Raw genomic sequence first — 15,586 nt, 5'->3', positions numbered from 1 at the left:
GTTCTTAGTCCATGCAGTTTGGGTGAGGTCATTCTACCTGTTGGCACCAGAGGTGGGCATGTGCCTAGGACAGAACTATCTATCCCTTACGTCATAGTGATTGGTCAAGAAATTGGCATTTGGCTTTAGTTGACCAATCAGAGTTCCCAAAAGATTTTTGCTGGAATTGTCAAATAAGAAACTCAATTCTTCCAGAAAGTGGGTTCTAAGCCTGTAGCTTCCACTGCACCTCTTTGCTACCGTGTGGGGAAAGACAGTCTGAGAATGAAGACAACAACAGAGGCAAACAGGAAAGTGGCAGTGAGGAAGAGGTGACTATTCTTCATAACATCAACTGATCATCGGCATCTAGCTTTTTCTGAAGCCAGATCCACCCCAGGACTTTTCCATTACACAAACCAGTCAATTTCCTTTCATTGTCTCAGGCACTTTGAGTTGAGTTACTGTTACTTGTAAGCCAGGGGTCCCCAACCGTCAGGCCACAGACCAGTACTGGTCCATGGAAAAATCGTCTTCCATGAAACCAGTCCCTGGTGCCAAAAAGTCTGGAGACTGCTGCTGTAAGCCAAAGTCCTGACAAATACATATGCTTTTTGAGCATCTGCTACCTGTGAGGCAGGTGCCCAGGGCTCTTCAGGATTTAGAGGTGAGCCAGACATGGCTCCTGCACTCAAGGAGCCCTCAACTTAGCAGAGATCATAAGATCAGTGCATAACTTATTTAAAAAAAAATCTACAAGAAAAAGTTCTCGTGTCATCAGTCTGACCCACACATAAAGCACTTTGGCTATAGAATCACAGTTAAGTGAGTGATAAATACCACCACGGGAGTATTTGGAGCACTGAAGAGATGAGCGACAGTATTTCCAGCAGAGGAAATGGCTGGGGCAAGGATACAACAGTGAGAAATTAGAAGCTCAACATGTATTTTGAAATTCTGTAGGACATTCATAGTGACTGAAGGGTTGAGTTTAGGTGTAAAAGGAAGATTTCAGGGACAAAAACCAAACAAGAACTAGAGAAAAGTTGTTTGGGGTGGATTGTGGAGGTTCTAATTGGCAGTCTGAGTGATTTCATTGGCAGCAAGATCAGGTAACTCTGTGAGGAGGCCAATGCCGTGGTCTGATCAAACCTTACTGCAGGACTGGGAAGGACTGGATGGAAAAAGAAGGCTGGAGGTGGATGGAATCCCAGCCTCCAAGAACGTTCTGCAGAGAAACTTTGGCCATATTTGCTCAAGAATCTTCCTCGTGGTATCATTTGAAAGCCATACTTTTTATTTCATGCTAAACATTGTCAGAGGGAGTGGTGGCAGATTCATCCTGGAATGTGAGCCAACGCACCGGGCATGCACTTTAAATGGCATTCCAGGCCTCGGGCTGGCAGGCTCCCTCAGATCCTTGCCCTGCACTGGCTCCTGCCTTACCCTGACTTAGGATGTCAGGAGACAGTGTCTGTTTTCTTACCTTCCCAGCAGAAAACGTCCAGGATGAGACACCAACCCTCCCTACTTCACCTTGTAGAGATGTCACTGCACTGGCGTCAGCCTCGGTGCTGTTCTGATGATGCCTTCTCTCTTCTTCTCTCCTGTCCTCCTCATGCCTGATCTTTGACCACATCATGTCAGCACTACCATCGCTACACCCCAGTCCAAGTTACCGTTATCACCCACGTGGATTCTCACTTGGGCCTCCTAGCTGGTCTCCATGCTTCTGCTTTTGCTCCTGTACAGTCTGTCCTCAATAAAGCAGCTAGAATAATCCTTTAAAAACACACTCAGATCCTGTCTCCCTTTTTCTTGAAACCTTCTGACGGCTTCCTGTCTGATTCAGAATGAAATCCTAAATTGCTACCACGGCCCAAAAGACTCTACGTGATCTTGGCTGCCTTTTCAGCTTTATTTCTTCCTGCTCCCCCATCGCTTTGGGCCTCTCTGTTTGTTTTTTTCCACATCTCTACGGGACTGCCCTCCTCTTCATGGCCCATAATGCACCTCTTCACAATAGAAGCTTGTGCCTGTCAGAATAGGCTAATATAGGCTGCAGTGACAAACAACCTCCAAATCTCAGTGGCTCAAAATAACAAATGTTAATTCCTCCGTTACTACGTTGTGCTGCACCTGTTGTGGGTTGGCAGAGGGGATCTGTTTGTCATCAGCACTTGAAGTAGACAGAACTGCCGCCATCTTGAATGTTGCCAGCTGCTGTCTCAGAGGAAAAGAGGCCCTGGAGGGTCTCATAATGTCCATTTCACTGGTCACTTCTGCTCATGCTCTTTGGCCAGTCACAGACCTCAGTCAATCACAAGGGAACTGAAACATACAATCTTACTATGTGCCCAGAAGTGGACAGGATCTTTAATTGTGAACTGCACTAATGATGACCACAACTGCACCATGGCAGGGTCAGCCAGGTGGAGTGAGGGTAGAGGATGGTGGAGAGTGAGGCTGAGGGAGGAGGGTTGGTCATCTCAGCTCAAGCTCAGGGGGAGATGAGAACATGGTGGGAGAGATGTGGAGATGGTTAATGGGCATGAAAAATAGTTAGAAAGAATGAATAAGACCTAGTATTTGATAGCACAATAGGGTGATTATAGTCAATAATAATTTAATTGTACATTTAAAAATAAAACTGAAAGAGTATAATTGGAATGTTTGTAACACAAAGGATAAATGTTTGAGGGGATGGATAACCTATGATGTGATTATTACACATTGTGTGTCTGTATCAAAGACTCTCATGTACCTTATACATATATACACTTACTATATATCCACAAAAATTAAGAATTAAAAAATGTTAAAAAAAAAAAAAAAAAAAGAAATGTGGACATGGCTGTGTTTAACGCTCACTGGCCAAGTCTGATGTGTGATGTGTGAAAGAAATAATGTGTGAAAGAGAACTTAGTGGCCATTTGTTGAGTTGTTCTTGCCAAGTGTGCCTTTCCACAAATGGTGGGCTGGGAAGATCCGCCTGGCCAGAAACAATTCTGATATGTGTAATTCTTCCATTAGAGATTCATTCCATTGGCTCTAGAATAGCATTTTCCAGATTTTGTCTATCAGAACACTTCTGTTAGATGCCAACAGGTGCTCCTTGGTCAACTAAGATTGGGAAATGTTGTGTTAGACAAGATTAAACAGGGCTTCCCTCCACAGGCCTTCTCAGATCCTTGCTTCGTATGGAATGTGTGATGTTGCTGCTGCTGCATGAGAGGGGACTGAAGTATGTAACATTTCTCCCATGTTTAAGATCAAGGAATCCCAGTCTCCATGGATGCTTCCTAGGGTTCCACCGGGCAGCTTGGGATATGCTGGTCTGGAAGACTTGCAGTCCTACTGAGTCTCCTGTGGGAAGCAAATGTTCCCAGGAGGCGAGTCTGTGGGAGAATGAGATCAGTGCAGACAAGGCCTTGAAAGTGTGGGCTCGGCCGGGCGTGGTGGCTCAAGCCTGTAATCCCAGCACTTTGGGAGGCCGAGACGGGCGGATCACGAGGCCAGGAGATCGAGACCAGCCTGGCTAACACGGTGAAACCCCGTCTCTACTAAAAAAATACAAAAAACTAGCCGGGCGAAGTGGCGGGCGCCTGTAGTCCCGGCTACTCGGGAGGCTGAGGCAGGAGAATGGCGTAAACCTGGGAGGCGGAGCTTGCAGTGAGCTGAGATTCGGCCACTGCACTCCAGCCTGGACGACAGAGCGAGACTCTGTCTCAAAAAAAAAAAAAGAAAGTGTGGGCTCCAGAGGGGCTGCAGAGGTAGTGGGTCTGAAAGGGAGGGGTGGGTGTGAAGATCCAAAGTGATCGTTTTCCCAAGGAGCCTGGAGCCTGGCAGAGCAGAGCTCCCTGCTCCCCCACCTCACGGCTGCCTTTCCCCACGAGAGGCCTCTCTCCTCTCTAAGCGTAGCCACCCTGCGATCCAGAGCTCTGTCCTCTCCCCATCTCCAGCTTCCCAAGCCAACAGCACCCCAGGCTGTGTCTGGGTGTCACGGCTGAGCTCTCGGTGTCCCTTCAGCCTGGAATGCCCTCCCCCACCTCACGCCCTCTCTGGGAAATTCCTACTCATCCTTTAATTGGCAGCCACTTCCAGGAGGTGGTCCCTGATAGCATCACCCCGCCCAGACCACCCTTCTCTCCTCCCCTGCTCCCCAGGCTCAGCGGGATTCTCTGTCCCTCCAGGGAGCTCCATGACACCCTCCATTGCTGCCCCTCCCCCACGTTCTCATGCTCCATTTCTGTCCCTCTAATCTGGAAGCCCCTTGCAGCATTGTCTCTGTATCTTACATCCTCCCCTGGCAGGAGATAGCTGCTCAATAATTAATTGAATGAATGAGACCCAGGCCCAGAGCAGGCGAGCAGGGAGTGGGTTAAAATCCCCTACATGTATCACTTTGAAGAGTTTCCCAAGTTAAAACAATCGATTCCACATGTTCTGAAACCTCATCCTTCTTCGCCATTGCTCAGCTCTATGGTTCTCTGGTTTCCTGGAGGCAGAAGTCTTCTCTCCACCCCTCCCACGGTCTGCCCATCCCGTCCACCTTCCATCTGACCTGCTCTTCCCTCTGTTGTCATGCCCTTGGGCCACTGATTCTTATTGTCTCTTCTCAGAAATCATGAATGAGCCTTGGACTATCAATGGCATGGCCTTAAGTTTATGCTTCGCTAAGTAGGCAGTAAATGCAAATATCTTGAGAAAACAATCTAACTTGAAGAATGGAAAGAAGGGTTGTTTTTCTATCTTGCTCTGTCGCCCGGGCTGGAGGGCGGTGGCACGATCTAGGCTCATTGCAACCTCCGCCTCCTGTGTTCGAGTGATTCTTGTGCCTCAGCCCCGCGAGTGGCTGGGACTACAGGCGTGCGCCACTATGCCTGGCTGATTTTTGTATTTTTAGTAGAGACCAGGTTTCACCATGTTGACCAGGCTGGTCTTGAACTCCTGACCTCAGGTGATCCATCTGCCTCAGCCTCCCAGAGTGCTGGGATTTTTTTTTTAAGGACAAGGTTGGCTTTAATAATTCATGAAAAAGAGAAAACTAGAAGGAAACTGGAAGTAGAGGACACAGAAAATCTGCTGTTAGCAATGCACCCAGGGCTGCATGATGACTCTTCATGGGCTCCGGGCATTTTTGTCACTGTGGGCCCCTTCTCCATTAAAATATACAACTGCACTGCTATAGGCAAGTACAGTCTAAACTGGGTTAATTATTATATATGCATTATTGTTATATTTATTTTTCTTTTGATTTAAAAAATGTTTAAAACGTGTTTGGGTCCCTAGGCACTGCGTTTGCCGTGTCTAATAGCTTATTCCACTCTGAGCCCACCACCCTGCCCTTTTGACACTTTGAGTCGCACTGTTCCTCCTGCTTGGAGTGTCTGTCTATCGTCCATCCCAGCCTGTGTTGACCTGACCGACGTGACAGATTCCTACACATATGCAAGGTCCAGCTCCAACGTAACTTTCGCCAAATTTAGCAAATTAAAATACAGCACGCCCACTTACATTTGAACTTCAGACAAATTACAAATATGTATTATTTGTCACAACAAGCATGAGTATGTTCCACGTCGCATGTCCCACATGTTGCATGAAACGTGCTTGTACTAAGAAATTGTGCCTGCTTATCTGAAATTCAGATTTAACTAGGTGTCCTGTATTTTCTCAGGCAACACTAATCTGTAGCTGTTTCTGATTCATTTGCCTTCCGGCTCTTCATCCCACCTGCGGCTCTCTCTGAGGCATTCTAGCGCTCTCTCCACACCTCTCCCTGCACGTCTCGCTTTTGGGGTATCACGGACTCCTCCCCACATCTGCAGTCCTATCTTCATCCCACTTAGCTGCCGTGGCCAGGGACGTGGCAGTGTATTCCTTGTCTTACATGAGTAAATGTGTGCTTGCCCTTCGTTTCCCCAACTGTCTATTTTCAGGGATGACTTGGCAGCATTTGGTTTTAATTTCATTTAGGATGTTGTGAGGCTGAGACTAAAGATGAGTTAACTATTGCCTAGGATTCTAGCAGCGCTTCTGTTAACAAATGTGTATCCCAAGAAGTCCCTTGGGACTCAGACATTTCATTACCTGACGGAAAAAAGCCAGAGACTCTTGGCTGAAACCCGTGCCCCCTCCTTGGGTGGACTATGAGTGGAGGCGACAGGCTTCCACCTCCCAAGGATTTGGGTGTCTGATAGTACATCGGCCGTGGCCCAAGTAGGATCTTGTGTTCGAAGAGAAGATCTTTATTTTTGAGACTTAGGTTCAGGAAATTCTGATTTTCCACCTCTATCCCGGGAGTGGATTGATATTTTAAAAGTTACTTTAACCTACTTCACTCCACACTCATGGTCCCCCAGAGCACCTCCTTAACACAGCAGAAAGCTGGCCTGAGATGATCTCGTGGGCACAAGCCACATAAGGCCGTCGGGACCAGTATCCAGGCTCCTCACCCAGTGGTCTTCCACCCTTCTCTGCATCGCAGATTTCAGAGCGGGAGGCCAGCAAGTGTGGCTTTCCCTCTGGGGATCGCAGTGAGAGGTGGCACGCACCCAAGGTTGCAGACCAGCAAAGCACCAGCCCAAGAAGGACAGGGAGAGCATGGTGCAGGCGCCCCCAGGCTGCTGGGGACTTCCCAGCTCTCAGCACATTCTCCTTTTCTTGGTTGAAGGAAGTTGCTAAAGTTGACCACTGGTTAATTGTTTTGTTATTCATGCTGAGCAAGAAACCAGGGTCCAAATACCGTGTGTGTGTGTGTGTGTGTGTGTGTGTGTGTGTGTGTATGTGTGTGTTTGGGGAGGGGTGCCTTCCTAGTAGGGAGCTGCCCAGTAGTTTCTGCCTCTTATTAATCTCTAGTCCAGCTCCTGACTCACCATGAAGCTCACAGAAACAGGCAAAATGGCCCGAAATAGTTTCCATGGTGGTCACCAGGTGTGATGAGAAAGAAGACAAACCAACGAACCCATGGTCATGTCTACATGGGGAATTCTGCACACGATACCCCCCCCCCCGGACTGTGAAACAATCATTGGCCCAATAAAGACTCTGACAAGCTCTACAATTATATATTAAACTTTAAAGCATGGGTTGATGCTATTTAACTCAATATTTTCCAAAGTTATTTGATCAGAGAACCATCATGTCCTCCTTCCTTTTTTTTTTTTTTTTAAATTTGAGGAGCATCTCACTGTGTAAGTAATCCCGGACACACTTTGGGAAAATAGCTCTAAAAAGGGAGAGGAGGTAAGCAGGAGTTTTACCATCATGTGTTCCCACTCCAAGTCACTGACTTTGGACTGGAATTTTGGCTTGGAGAAAATGCAGTTGGCCTCAGCACCGCCCTGGAGCCTCTTCCAGCCAGTCCTGGCAGAAGGACTCTGAATGCCTGAACCCACAAGTTGTACCCGTGAGTCCACTAAGTCTCCACGCAGGGATGGCGTGCATTGGGAAGAGGGGGCATTTCAGGCAAAGGCTAGTGCGGCACAAATGCCGTCCATGGGGCAGCCTGGGCTGGGGCTATGCAGAAGAGCCATAGAGCACCGTGCAAAGTCGCCTGACGTGACTCAGTTTCATACAAGCTGCATCCTCTGCCTGGGATGCTCCTGATCTGTTGGCACAGTTTCTTAACTTCAGTCTTAACGTCATTTCTAATTAAAGCAAGCTCCCCTGTTAGTGTCTATATTATAGGATCCTGTTTGTATTCTTTTAGCATTTCTCAACACATGGTTTACTTTTTTGAATGTTGTCTGTCTCTCCCCAAATAAAATAACTCCAGGAGGGCAGAGGTTTTTGCTTTGGTCACCATTAGAGCTCTGGTGCCAGGAACAGTGCCTGGCAGAGTGTGGGCACACCATAAGGGTTTGCTGAATGAAGGAGAACAATTTTGCAAGTTTTTTCCCTCCTGAGTGGTGATTGGTTGCTGGGAGTTGATGGGCAAGGCCACTGACCATCCAGGGGGCTGTGTGGTAAGAAGGCAGTGATTCCTAATAAATGCTTGTGGATGGCTGCCTTGCCCAGTGCATGCAAGGAAGTACAGAAGTACAGAGAGTGATAGAAATGAGTTTTTATTTGTAAAAAGTTACAAAATGATATTGTACAAAAATAAAGTCTGTAGAGAACTTTGGTTGTATAACACAAACGACCGAGACAGATCAGAGAAGTCAGAACTTTCAAACAAGTGCACTCCTTACTGTATCAGATGGCGATCGCAATGATAAAGAAAAATCACAAACTTTACCCTTTTGTGGATTTGGTAGAGCAATTTGCTTCCATTAAAACCTGCTTGTGGCGTGTAGGTGATGCTGGGAACGAGCTGTCAACACCCATTGGATACTACAGCTTTTTTTGGGCAGGGACTCTCCATGGGGAGCTGGTGTGGGTGTGGGGCAGTCACTGAGGTTGAAGCCTGGGAACAGTGGCCATCGCACCTGCCAGGGTTCTCTGAATGGGACAGATGCCCCTGGGGCCACATCCAAATTGCACTCCATGAATGACTGGATGGCTGGAGTTTGTCACTGTTTTGAGCAGTCTGAATTCTCAGCAAGATCCCAAGAGAAGGTGAGAGAGAAGGCCTTTCCTCCATTTCCCAGGCAGGCAAGGGGAGCAGAAAAGACAGAGAAGGGCAGAACCGTGAAGAATTTGGGTATTTTCAGGGAAGGGGATGGGATATCTGGTAACTGCTGCTTCTTGTTACTTTGTAAAACTGATATGATTATTTGATGGAGGCCAGTATTTCATTTAATTGCTAAATCTGTCATAGTTTTATGACTAATAGCCATTAAGGTAGTAACAGATTATCTCCTTGATGAAAATCCCTTTTATGAAATGTGCAACAAGCTCTAATATAGGGCCTAGTGTGTCATACGTGTGTTGGCTGCCTGACAAATTCACAATCTAGGGCATGGAGGGGGTGGCTGTTCCCACCCGATGCTTCCTCCCATTCCAACCTCTTTCTGTTTTTTTTTTTTTTTGAGACAGGGTACTGCACTGTCACTTAGGCTGGAGTGCAGTGGTATGATCACAACTCACTGCAGCCTCGACCTACTGGACTCAAGTGATCCTCCTTCCTCAGCCCCCTGAGTAGCTGGGACCACAGGCGTGCACCATCACGCCTGGCTAATTTTTAAAGTTTCCGCAGAGACAGGGTCTCCCTATGTTGCCCAAGCTGGTCTCAAACTCCTGGGTTCAAGAGATCCTCCCACCTTGGCTTTCCAAAGTGTTGGGATTATGGGTGTGAGCCGCTGCACTGGCCCTGATCGCCTTCATTTAAAGGCAGCACACTCTTAAGTATGAGGCTCTGTGTGTGGCTGTGGCTGGCCCAGACATGGCTTCCTCGGCACCCTTCTCAGCCATCTGCTCCCCAGGGAACTGTCAGGTGTTTGGGTATACAGCAGCAGCAGCTGTTGACCCCCCGGTGACAGCCCAGGAGTTGTACAGGACCTGGTAGACCCTACCTCTGGAAGGCCCCTGTGTCTCCCATGCTGCACTGGGCAGCTGGCATATTCTCGGGAGGGCTGTGGGTGAGCAGGGATGGAGGGAGTCTGTAAAATCATAGCTACCTGACAGCATTGTTGACATTACTTTTAGGTCAACATTAAATCCAGGACTACCTGTTAAAAGGAACTGAACCTTTTCTATATATGGTTATGCATAGTATAGCTAGGTATACATGGAGGGGACTAAGAGCTTAAATACAACAGGAAGTAGAGCCCACAACGTTTCTGTTCAGCGATGGAGCAAGGAAGAAATAAAATCAAGTGCTGGTGGTCTCTGCATGCTGCTCCAGGAAAGGGGGCTTGCCTGAGACGCTCCACAAATGAAAATTGGGGAAAATGCTGAAATCTGGGGAAAATTAATGAGACATTTTCTTAAACAGGTAAAGTAAGTGATTTTTGCCTAGCAAAAAACTTTTTAATACTTTGAAAAGCATGGACCCTTGTTCCCAATTCGAATTTCCTTTTGTCACCTTTCTTTACATTTTGCGAGCACATATACTTTGGCACCTTTGAAAAGAAACTTTAATAAATAAGGGAAAAAAGAGAAACTCATTAGTGAACGGTAATAAATAACAATAACTTAAATCTCAATAAATATCTTCTCTATATTTCTGTATCTGAAACAGATGCATTGCATCGAGTAGCTTCTCTGGTCACTGGTGACCACGCATCAATGGAGCTGGGTATGTAACATCTGTCTCTCTGTAAACCAACAGGCCCGAGGTGCTCTCCCTGCCCGGGGGCAGTTGGGGGCCTTCTCCAATTCTCTCCTACAAGAATGCTGGCGAAAACCATAACTCGTTTCCCGTTTCCAAGGACATAAAGGAAATACCTTCAGGTTTGTGTTTAATCATGAGCACAGCCTTTTTGGTTCCTAGCCAACTTCTTCCCACCCCACACACGATGATGGAAATCCATCACCAACTGTTGGCAAAAATACTGATTGTAGTAAACCTCGGGCCTCGACTTTCAAATGCAAAGGTGATTATCTCTTGTATCTTTGCTTTTTTTTTTTTTCCCTCTCCTTTCCAGGGTATGTCTCCACTGAGTGACAGAAAAATAAACCTCTTACTTTCAGCAGTAAAACGTAATGACAAGGAACAACACCAGGCTCCCTGTTTCCCTGGTGTCTTCAGACACATGAAAACAAATCACAGGAGATACACTGGTTTGGTTCAAGTGCATCCGCAGCCGCGCCGGTGATCAGTGACAGTGGACCGTATCAGCTGAAACGGTGGCAACAGCCAACCAGGAACATCAGCCCTGAGCTTCTAGTGACATCGGCTGCCATCCTGGAGAATCCAGAGGGCTGTTTTCTCTCTCTCCTGTCCAGTTGTCTGTAGCTCGATCTCCCTCTACCAGGCTCCCATGATGGCTGCCTTCCTCCTCCTCCTCTTCTTCGTCTTCCTCCTCCTCCTCCGCTTCCTTGGTCCTCATCTTCCATTCTGGGCAAACATTTCCTGGGAACCTTGGTCCCTTTCTTTGCACTGTAGCAGGAATGCAATACGCAGCAGTCTCTGGAGCCGGAGTCAGATACATCCACACCTTTTAGCGGAATGCTTTCTTAGAATATGGTAAACCAGGTTATCATCTAAAAACGACAGGTCATCATCAAAGGCGGTGGGTCTGCAACATGCCTGCCCTACTTTGTCACTCACCAGCCTTCTATTTCTGGATAAGTTTTTTAATATTTTGTCATATGTTGTCTCAGCTGCATCGCAAGAGCCGCTGCAGTACCTAAAAATCAGTTCCTCCTTGGTTTCGTAGCCCAAACCCAAGTCAGTGACATTTAAATGTATTGCAGTTAAGACACAACCCCGGTTTTTGCCTCTCTGGCCTCTCCGACCTTTTCCTTTGGAATTCTCTGGGTTGGCAGCTGCAGCCTGCCGATTCCGCTCTCTTCTAGGAAGCACTGCCATTTGTTTATCTGGTGACCTTTTCAGTCTTTTAATGGTGGCTTGAATAAAATCCATGACATCATCAAACTGATCAGGATAATCCTCTGGCATATTTGCTGTTCAACAAGAAAAGAGAAAATGGCACATGAGACAAAATGATCGTTTCAAGCCATCTTCAAGATCAAAGTGCCCTCCTAAAGTCAGCAAAAATTGGACCCACAGCAAAACTATCAGTTGATTAAGCTACGGGACCATTGTAATCCCCAAGAACAGAGGCAAAAATGCACAGAAGAAAGATGATTTAGTTGGAAGAGGAGACTACCGTGGTGGTGACATACTTCTTTGAAGAAAACAAATCCTTAGAAGCGTAATTTTCATTTGAATAACATCCACCATTTTTAACAAGTCCATACAGAGATCGCTGAGAGCTGGCCAATCCTCTAGGGGCATTTTTCCTGCCTAGTCACACAACCTAGAGTAGTGGTTCTCAAATGTGAGTGTGCAGGAAAATACCCTGGATATTGACTAGAATGCAGATTCTTGGCCTTACCCTTGAAGACAATGAGTCAGTTGGTCTGGGGAGGGGCCAAGGAATCTGCACTTCTAACAAGCCCCAAGGAATTCTAATGTCAAAGATCCACGCACCAAACTTTGAGAGACACCATCTTACAGGGTGAAAAAAGTGAGGTCTTCCAATATGGCTACCTTTATCTGGAATACTGAGTGCTCTTCCCTGAAACTTGCTTTGATTCTGTGTGGCTGAGTGGGACAAGAACCATTCTGACAGAACAAATGAAGAGCTCAGGAATGCAACTACAGTTTAAAACTTCCTTAAAAATCATTAAGGAACAGGAAAACAATTTACATTTTACTAACAAAGAGACTAATTTACTGCTTCCTTTGAACAGCATGACTTTAACAAAAAAGTCCAGTGATAGAGTAAAATGGCATTTATGTATCAAAGCAATAAATGAAATGAGATGCCGTTTGTGGATAGAAGCAGCCCTGCCCCCAAGGGTGAGGTCCGGCCTCAGCTGCAGGCTGTCACATGGCTCCCACAGTCTGGCTGCAAGCAGGACAAGAGGCTCATTAGGGAGAGCACATGGAGGAAGGATGCAGGGACACTAAGATGTCTGAGACCTTTGGTGAAAGTATGAATCAGCAGTTTCTCGGTGCTTTCTGCCGGATTTCAGCGTTTGCTTTGGCGGATCAAGTAAGAAGAGAAAAGTAACTAATGGAACAGTGTAATAAATTTCTAAACAGGGGAAATACAATTCAAACACCTATTTCTTAGGTATTAGGCCTTTTACGTCTCCCTCACCTCATTTTTCAGGTCATTTATTATGTTTAGGATTATAAGTGGCTTAAAGAAATATACCACAGAAGAGTTGTCAGCAAGAGTAAAGGTTTTTTGCCAAGATTGGGTTAAAGCATAGAAAGATTACATTATGTCTAACCCATGTCAAATTGTTTTGTCATAAACCTAACCTATTTAATTGTTAAAATATCAGGCATCCCTTCCTATAGAACAAAATCTAGCAAAGGCAACTTAACCACGTATGTGTGTTGTGTGTGTGTGTGTGTGTAATATGTAAAACATACGATATATGACAATGAAGAGACTGGTGACTGGAAGCCATAGAATGCCCGGTTGCTCTCTGAAATTTGGCATTGGCTGGATCGGCTGCACAGAAGTCACAGAGCTGTTTCCACACTGGCTGAAGCCCTGTCACCTCTTGCCTGGATAACTGCAGTGGCCCCTGAACTGGGCTCCCTCATTCTACCCTTACCCACCTTCGATCTATTGTCTACCCAGCCCCCAGAGAGATACTGTAAACGCAGAACATAACCCCCCCTGCTCAAAACCTTCCAATGGCTCTCCATTACTCTTGGAGAAAAAGCCCAAATCCACACTGGCTCTAAAGGCCCTACCTGACCTGGCTGCCCCTCTCCTCCAGCCTTTACTACGTAACTCTGACCTCCTTTCCTGTTTCTCCTCTTCCTCCCTCCCATCTAGCTACCCTGGCTTCCTTACCATTCCTCAAACACGGGGCTCAGTGTCAGCACCACTGGCCTTTTGGGCTGGGCCATTCTTCACTGTGGGAGGCTGTCCTGTGCACTGTAGGATGTTTGGCAGCATCCCTGTTCTTCACCCAGGAGAGGCCTGATACAGTTTGGTTGTGTCTCCAGCCAAATCTCATCTTGAATTTTAGCTCCCATAATCCCCACATGTCATGGGAGGGGGCCTGGTGGGAGGTAATGGAATCGTGGGGGCAGGCTTTTCCTGTGCTATTCTGGTAATAGTGAATAAGTCTCATGAGATTTGATGGTCTTATGAAGTGCAGTTCCCCTGCCTGCCCATGCTCTCTTGCCTGCCGCCATGTCAAAATGTGGCTTTGCTCCTCCTTTGCCTTCTGCCATGACTGTGAGGCCTCCCCAGCCATGTGGAACTGTAAGTCCATTAAATCTCTTTCCTTTATAAATTACCCAGTCTCAGGTATTTCTTCATAGCAGTAAGAAAATGGACTAAAACAAGGCCTGTAGCATCCCCCATCCTAGTCATGACAGATCAAGGTCATGACTGGATATTGCAAATGTCCCCTAGGGGGCAACACCATCCCTTGAGAACTACAGCTCAAACAGTCAGGAACTCAGGGCCTTTGTGCTGGCTGTCCCCTCTCCACCTGGTCCCTTGGCCTATAGAGCAATTTGTATTTTACCTGCAATATAGGTAGGCAAAGACTATCAGATTACATGTCTCCCACCCTGTGGCCACTCCCACATCTCCTTCAAGTCTTTGCTCAAATGTCACTGTCCATGAGTCCCACCTGACCTCCCTGTTTAAAACAAGATTCCTCCCCAACCCCTAATCCAGATACCCCTGCCCTGTGCCTCCCCCTCCACCATAATTCTAGATACATTCTAACACACCATCTAACTGATTTCTTAGGGTTGTTATTTATAGTCTGTCTTCTCTAAAAGAATGTCAACTCCAAGAGGCAGGAACTCTGTCCTGCTTATTCACTAATGGATCTCCAGGTGCTTGAGTAGGCTGTGGAGGCCTATGGTAACTGCTGGCTGAATGAGTCGGGTCATTTTACTAGGGAGAAAGAGAGTTCTTAATTTTTCAAGGGGACACTGGGACTTCAGCTGAAAACTGCATCATTATGAAATGAAATGCTCCAAAATAAACAGCCCACATTACTCAGGAAAGCGACTCTGCCACGAGTGGCACAGTCATTGCCCACCAGAGAGCTCCAAACTGCCTTTCCTCCACAGCTTTCTGCAGCTTCGCAGCAGCATTAATTCTCAGCGCCCACCTCCCCTGGGTCTCCCAAAGCTCTCTGCTCCCTGAGTAATGCTTTCTTAAGGGGGCCGGGGAGAGTGCTCTTTTCTTTCTCTCTTTCTCTCTTTCCCTCTTTTCCTCTTTCTTTTCTCTCTGCCTTTCCTTCCTTCCCTCCCTCCCTCCCTCCCTCCCTCCCTCCCTTCTTTCCTTCCTTCCTTCCTTCCTTCCTTCCTTCCTTCCTTCCTTCCTTCCTTCCTTCCTTCCTTCCTTCCTTCCTTCCTTCCTTTCTTTCTTTCGTTCTTTCTTTCTTTCTTTCGAGACAGAATTTTGCTCCTGTTGCCCAGGCTGGAGTGCAATGGCATGGTCTCGGCTCACTGCAACCTCCAATTCCTGGGTTCAAGCAATTCTCCTGCCGTGGCCTCCCACGTAGCTGCAATTACAGGTGCCCACCACCACACCTGGCTAATTTTTGTATGTTTAATAGAGATGGGATTTCACCATGTTGGCCAGGCTGGTCTTGAACTCCTGACCTCAGGTGATTCATCCGCCTCAGCCTCCCAAAATGCTGGGATTACAGGTGTCAGCCACTGCGCCCGGCCAAGAGTGCTCTTAATTTGTCCTTCCCTTTGTACTGCTTTCTCACTGAACTTCCTTTAGGAAGTGTTCTTTCAAAAGAAAACAAAACAAAACAACAACTTTAAATCACTTTGACAGAAACAATTGACTTTTTTTTTTTTTTTTAAAAAAAATGAGCTGTTTTAGCTATTGGTGATTTCTTTCAACAATAAGCTAGTAAAGAGGAAATAAATACAGATGTGCCCAGTTTAAAAAAAACATGCTTCTATATAAATTGGAACTTATAAAACAGATATATTAGGAGTGACTAATCAAAATACAGAAGGGTCTTCAAATTTAAAAAAAAA

At 46.5% G+C, this 15,586-nt stretch overlaps 1 protein-coding gene across 3 annotated transcripts in view; it reads right to left on the bottom strand.

The window, feature by feature from the left end:
* Window positions 1-8,032: 8,032 nt before the first annotated feature.
* Window positions 8,033-15,586, bottom strand: part of GDNF (glial cell derived neurotrophic factor) — a 27,594-nt gene continuing 20,040 nt past the window's right edge. For all 3 annotated transcript variants that reach the window (XM_007961423.3, XM_007961425.3, XM_007961424.3), the window contains exon 3: window positions 8,033-11,493. In XM_007961423.3, the coding sequence (XP_007959614.3) occupies window positions 11,009-11,493 (485 nt within the window). In that variant the 3' untranslated portion in view covers window positions 8,033-11,008. The remainder of the gene's footprint in view (window positions 11,494-15,586) is intronic.

Source organism: Chlorocebus sabaeus, chromosome 4 (genome assembly GCF_047675955.1).
Source record: "Chlorocebus sabaeus isolate Y175 chromosome 4, mChlSab1.0.hap1, whole genome shotgun sequence".
NCBI classification, from domain to species: Eukaryota; Metazoa; Chordata; class Mammalia; order Primates; family Cercopithecidae; genus Chlorocebus; species Chlorocebus sabaeus.
The sequence above is the reverse complement of the archived record's forward strand: the minus strand, read 5'-3'. Positions and strand labels throughout refer to the sequence as shown.